Genomic DNA, 6775 nt, shown 5'->3' on the forward strand with positions numbered 1-6775 from the left:
GTGAAGGGGTTTTGCCACCAAATATGCCATAAATAAGTGATAGATGTGGGTGCCAGCTTTGGGCCCCACAACCACTGTCCTGTACCTGATCAGGACCTCACTGAGAAGATTGTCGTCGATAATCAGGCTTACGGAAACAGAGTAGCTATGCTGTTTTTGTAACCCTGACCATTGAGGAAAGTCTTCTTAGTGCGGTTACAGTCAGGTTAGAGCCAGGTCAGGCTGGACAGGTTTATTCTAGAGATGGATTTATGGTAATGTACGCTAGTTTATTGGCATAAAAGTTTTCAGGAACCACAGCAGCTCAGCCGAGAAATGCAGGCAGACTATGTAAGGTTACAGAGCAGGGAAGACGGATGCTGAGACACATAGTACATAAAAATTGCCAACCCTCTGCTCTGACTCAATGAGGAATTCCAAAAACCGGCAAATTGTATGCCAGTATTTTGAGAGAGGGGTAAAAAGCTGCAGACTTGAGGTTTGTGATGATTTAATGCCAGTTTGGGATATATTGGACATGGCTATGGGTTGGCCTAGGCGCCTTCATTCCAGTGAAGGGCAATCTTAAGACCCTTTTTCCGTTTCAACATGACTATGCCCCAGTACACAAAGCAAGACCCATAAAGGCATGATGGAGTGAGTTTGGTGTGGAGCAACTCAGCCAACATTTTTGGGTTGTACCAAGACCCCTCCTGTACCTGCATCAATGTCTTATCTCATAAAAGCTGTCCTAGATGAATGAGCAAAAAAATCACCATGGTGTTGCTTTTATGTTTTTTCTTCAATGTGGTCAGCCAGTCTCTGTATGTTACTGCTGTTTTGGCAATCTGGCTCTCTGTTTTCTGGGTCCCCTGACTGACTCAAACAACGGAGATGCAACTGTAGTGTGAACCTAGCGTTAGCTAACAAATACCTTTGGTGTCTTCCTTAACCTATATCATCACGTATATATTAAAAAATAAACTTCTGAAACGATAGCAGAGCTTTTCCTTATGTAGTCTTTTTTTTCCTCCTTGTGTAGACTTCAAGAGAAATCAAGATTTCAGGTGCAATTGGACCGTGTGTGTCTCTGAATGCTAAGGGACCCTGTGTTTCTGAAAATGTAAGTTATTAAGAAGTGTTTCCTGTTTATAACAAAAGATTATGTCATTATTTTTTTTTTATATGGTTTCTTCGAGGGCATCTGTTGTTTTGGGAGACACGACATAGTCACGAAATCTATGTAATGCATCATTTCATCTGTAGTAGGGCTGCAGACTCCACCAGTGATTACGGAGGATCCCTGCAGTGGGTAACCTGTGATCAGCTTGTGAGGCCTAGCTCACTCAGGGCACGGGGCCGCGAATTTTGGTCCTGGTTTTGATGCGGGAAACCGCGTCAGAATAGGACCAAAATGCGACTGTCGCGGCTTCCTTCTCCGGAGTAGGCTCAAATGAATGGGCCTAGTCCGGAGGGTGCTGTCGCAAGGCGGACGCCGGGCTGAATCAGCCACGGAATCCGCCTGAAGAAAGGGCAGCTCGCTTCTTTTTTCCGCGAGTGGGAACATACCGCTCACGGAAAAGAGGAAGCTAGCGGTCTACATAGATCTCTATTGTGAGGGGGCGGATTCTGAGGTGTATTCGTTGTCAAAATTCGCCCCCTATTGCCCTGTGTGAATGAACCCTTAGGGAACTCAAAGGGGGAACGACACCTTTAACAAAGAGCTATTCCCAATCTCTGTTTCCTGGTAAAAATTTGAGACAGAAATGACAACAAAATATCATCTCACTGACAGATCAGGTTACAGTTGTTGCCCATAGAAGTCTATGGAGAGGGGATGAGGTGGAGGGAGCAGCTATAGAGGCGCACACACACACACACACACACACACACAAACAAACACTGCTGCTGCTTCTAGTAAGTTTGTTTTTTTTTATTGTCTAACTCAAGTGCTGGATTCACAGATACATTGCTGATTGATGCTGTATGATGTCCTCCATACTGCAGTTGCCTCTGTGTATTAGGCAGAGAAAAGGGAGCAGGATCTCTTCTTCTCTGTGTACTGTGTATGGAAGACATCATCGCAGCTAGTCCCTTCCCTCTCTGGAGCTCAGCTCAGGGAGGACTGACATTTAAAAATCAGATTACAGCTACTTCCCATAGACCTTTATTGAGAGGACAGGGAGGAGCAAGAAAGAAGAACTGTAGCAAGACACTGCTGCTGCTTCTAGTAAGTGTCTTACCTCTCACCTCTCCAGGGCGGTTATAAAGATACATTGCTCTGTAAAGATGTCCTCCATGCTGTAGTTGTTTCTCTGTATTAGAATGGGGAGCTGTATTTTTACTCCTACACTGTTTCTCCAAAAATAAGCCCTGCCCTGAAAATAAGGCCTAGCTTAATTTTGAGAGTACTCTTTATATATAACCCCTACACCAAAAATAAGCCCTAGTTAGAGTCAGCGGCTCCAGCAATGGGTTATGTCATGTGACATCACGGAAATGGAGAATAGACATACCATCCTGGACAAGTGCCCTGCTACCTATCGCCACGGCAGGGCAAAATCTGCTCGCTCCACAGTCCCACCTCCTTAACAGATTGTAGGGATAACGTCTATCCTTAGGGAGAGACCACCTTCTCAGGTGTGTGGAGACTTATACAGCCATAGTTGCTCCACTGCAAAGGAACATGGGAAGAATATGCAAATCTGTCTCCCAAGATGTAAACAGGGAGACAGTGCCTCTGTTATGCTGCCCTCTATAGCAAGCACCCTGAACAACATGCCCGGCCTCCCAGAAGCCTTTGCTGCATGATGCGAGGTTATAACCAAATCAATTTCTCAGCTACGGATGGCACCGTTTCTGTCTCTTTGGACATCATCAGCGCAGCCTAGAGAGAATTGATTTGGTTTAAGTGAGAGGCTGAGAGACCAGATTGTGGGGAATAACGTCTATCCTTAGGGAGAGACCACCTTCTCAGGTGTGGTCTTTCATCCGGGGTCCCCACTTACCAGCTGTTTGAAGGGGCCGCGGTGCTTGTCATGAAAACACTGTAAAAATATGGCCCAAAGACAACAATGGAATTGCTAAAAATGAAAGGAACCCCAAAATGGTAACATTAAAAATGTAACTGATCCTGCAAAAAACAAGCCCTCTTATAAGTGCATTCACAAAAAATAGCTCTTAGATCCTAGAGGTGGAAAAATGAAAATAAATTGCCGCGTCCCTGAGGTACAAAAAGCAAGAAATCCTGTTATACGAGCACATAGCAGTAATGATTTCCATCTAGCTTCATTTCAGGGAAATATTTTCTAGAGCAAATTTTCTGAGCATTTTCCTAGGATACAGAAATATGTGTAACTGACCACAGCGTCTTATCAGTTCTGATTTCTGTCTGGCTAATGTTTATGTAAGTAATGTGATCTGTTTCCCCAGGAAATTGGTACAGGTGGAACATGCCAGTGGAAAATATGCGGCCTTAATCCTAACACAACCCTGGCTGTGTACTTTGAAGTTGTCAACCAGGTAAGAAAATGTATCCTATGCATATACGTATCAAATGTCTATATATGCACACACTTTCATGTAGTATCTATTGCCAAAATTGTCTGGTTAGGCCACTTTCACACTGTCAGTATGTGATCAGTATTTAGCGTCAGTGTTTGAGCAGTGGAACCTACACACAGGTAAAGTATAATGTATAGCTGGGCATCTGTTCCGTGTTCTGGTACCTTCTGGATGCAAAATACTGACCAAATACTGACCGTGTGAAACTAGCCTAAGGCAACGTTTTGCATCGTGTGTAATTTACGACATATGTAATGTCAGCAGCTTAGACTGTGAGAACTTTAAAAATGAGAAAACTCAGTATTTTTTAATTAGTCATATTGACATTGAGCACAGTGGCGTAACTAGGAATGGCGGGGCTCCGTGGTGAACTTTTGACATGGGCCCCCCCCCCCCGACCAACCGACAACCCCCCGCATTCCTGTGCGCTCTATTATTCCCCATAGCAGCCCCTACGCACAGCATTATGCCCCATTTGGCCCCTGCACATACTTTTATGCCCCATAGTGGCCACTGCACACAGTATTATGCCCCATAGACCCCAGAGTATAATAATCGGAGACCCAGGGGGGATATACCAACATAAAAAAACACTGTTACTTACCTCTCCCTGGCTCCACTGCACTCCTCAGTGCTGCCGGCCATCTTCAATGACGTCCGGGACATCACATGACCCGGGATGCAGGCCCCGGTCATGTGACATCAGGGACATCACTGAAGTAGGCCCAATGCCTACCCGGAGAGGTAAGTAACAGAGTTTTTTATGTTCCCTTTCCTCTCCTGTGCCTCTGATCATTATAGTCGGGGGTCTGAAAAGACGTCTGAGTATAATTATAGTGTTTGTGGGTCCCGTGGTGTCACTTACCGATCCCAGCCCCTGCCAGGATCGGTAAGTAAATAGGGCTCGTTACCGGCTGGAGTAACTCCAGCCAGTAATGGCCTATTAAGAAAAAAAAAAAAAAACGCAGCGGTAGTGGCTGTTGCCGGGCCCCCTAATGTCCCGGGCCCTGTGGCAGCTGCTACCCCGGTAGTTACGCCCCTGATTGACCAGCTAGATACTGTATAGATAGGAAATGTGGAACCCTTTGAAAATAGAATGAAGGCGGGAACCAGGAGAGAACAGGAAATACATTCAAAGGGGTTTTCTAACCGCCCCCCCCCCCCCCCCCCGCCTCAGTCTTTTTTTCATACTAGGTTTCTGACACCCAGACCCCCAAACGGATTAGGGGATGTGATTGTCTCTGAGCGCCAGAAGCTATCCTAAAGGATGGGGCCTATTAAAGTTATACGAGCAGAGCTGAACTACCCCAGCGCCTCCGCTATACAGTGACGAAGATAAGACGTTTCTAGCTCTATCTTTCACTAAAGCTTCCATCTCCTAGGGATATCCAGATCAGCTGATTGGTGTGCGGTAACGATCAGATGTCCCTATTTTGTGGATAGGTCCTCATTTTCAAAAACAACCGGGGGTCTGAAAAACCCCTTTCAATTCCAAGTCCTTTGGAAAGAGAGAAAAAAAACCCTGCCCCCAGTGGATCCTCCTAATAACATAAGAGCTATAAATTCAAATTGTGTGTGCTATTCCAAGCCATGCACCTTATTTTTGTCCCATTTATCCTTATATTTCATTTCTACACTTTACTTTTCCCATGGTTTCCCTGCTACAAATGCACAATAACTCAGTCCTGTCTAATAGATGGGTTTATTTAGACATCTGTATTTTCACACCTTAGTTCATTGCAAAATTGACCAACTTATCAGTGAGTCTATGGCTAGAGTAACATAGACTTGTAAAATGACCATCTTCATAAGATTTATGTTAAAGGGGTTTTCTGGGAGTTTAATGGAATCCTATCATCAAAACTCAGTTTTTTTTTTCTCACTAACAAGTCGGAATAGCCTTAAGAAAGGCTATTCTTCTCCTACCTTTAGATGTCTTCTCCGCGCCGCCGTTCGGTATAAATACCGGTTTTCTTTGGTATGCAAATTAGTTATCTCACAGCACTGGGGGCTTTGCTTTAGGCCCGAGGCCTAAGAAACTTGAAGCCTGCACTGGAAGAAGACGCATGAAGAGTATGTTCCTGAAGAAGATGGAGGCGACGCTGGAGAGTTCTCTCGTTGCATTGGGGACGCCCCCTGTGCTGCAAGAAAACTCATTTGCATACTGACGGAAAATGGGATTTATACCAAACGGTGGCGTGGAGAAGACATCTAAAGGTAGGAGAAGAATAGTCTTTCTTAAGGCTAGTCCGACGTGTTAGTGAGGAAAAAAAAACTGAGTTTTAATGATAGGATCCCTTTAAACATTAAAATCTTGTTTGTAAAATCAGATATTCTTAGAAATACAGTTTGTCAACCTTTTTGTACGTTTTGTTTCTCGGCACCCAATATTGGTGTCGAGCACATCTAGTTGTACACTTCCATGTTCAAGGAGTGTCAATTCAGCCAACGGAGCCGAGTACAATTCCCATAGTGCATCACTTCTTGACCCTGATGAAGGGCATACCCTCTCAGCTCTCCTCATGTATATTAGTGGGCTCATGTACTGGCAATCCCTGCAGTTGTCTATATACCATGCATGTACAGTGAGAGCCAGGTCTAGAGCCCGCCAATGTATGTATAATGGGATCAATTCAACTAAACAACTAAGACCGACCCTATAAAACACGTCTGGCTTATTATTAGCAGCATCATGGCAACAGTGGCGATGGGGGCTTATAGTTAAATCGCTCAGTTGGTGGGTCTATATTACTTCACACACAACTAGTGAACCCTGAAAACCCCTTTAAATGTACAGACATTTGCCAACATTTTATAATAAATATAATGCTATAAATATGATATAAATATGTATTAATTAGAGATGAGCGAACACTGTTCGGATCAGCCATTCCGAACAGCACACTCCCATAGAAATGAATGGAAGCATCTGGCACATACACTGGTGGCCGGTCGCCGTGCCAGGTGCTTCCATTCATTTCTATGGGAGCGTGCTGTTCGGAACGGCTGATCCGAACAGTGTTCGCTCATCTCTAGTATTAATCCATAATCTATATGAAAGGTACAATATATAATCCAGTGGTTCACTGTTACTCTCTAGTAACACGCATTGTACACATTATATTTAGCTGATGCCAGTTTCACACCTGCACTCGGGTTTCCGTTCTTCGGGGGATCCGAAAAACAGAAACCCAATGTGCTTAAAAACCCACGGACCCCATAGACTATAATG

The 6775-nt window shown here is 44.5% G+C and overlaps 1 protein-coding gene across 2 annotated transcripts in view; it reads left to right on the top strand.

Moving 5' to 3' along the window:
- The window catches only part of SEC23A (SEC23 homolog A, COPII component), a 61385-nt gene that overhangs the window by 20800 nt on the left and 33810 nt on the right, over positions 1 to 6775 (top strand). For both annotated transcript variants that reach the window (XM_075283052.1, XM_075283054.1), the window contains exons 11-12: positions 1022 to 1102; positions 3412 to 3501. In XM_075283052.1, the coding sequence (XP_075139153.1) occupies positions 1022 to 1102; positions 3412 to 3501 (171 nt within the window). The remainder of the gene's footprint in view (positions 1 to 1021; positions 1103 to 3411; positions 3502 to 6775) is intronic.

Source organism: Leptodactylus fuscus, chromosome 7 (assembly GCF_031893055.1).
Source record: "Leptodactylus fuscus isolate aLepFus1 chromosome 7, aLepFus1.hap2, whole genome shotgun sequence".
NCBI classification, from domain to species: Eukaryota; Metazoa; Chordata; class Amphibia; order Anura; family Leptodactylidae; genus Leptodactylus; species Leptodactylus fuscus.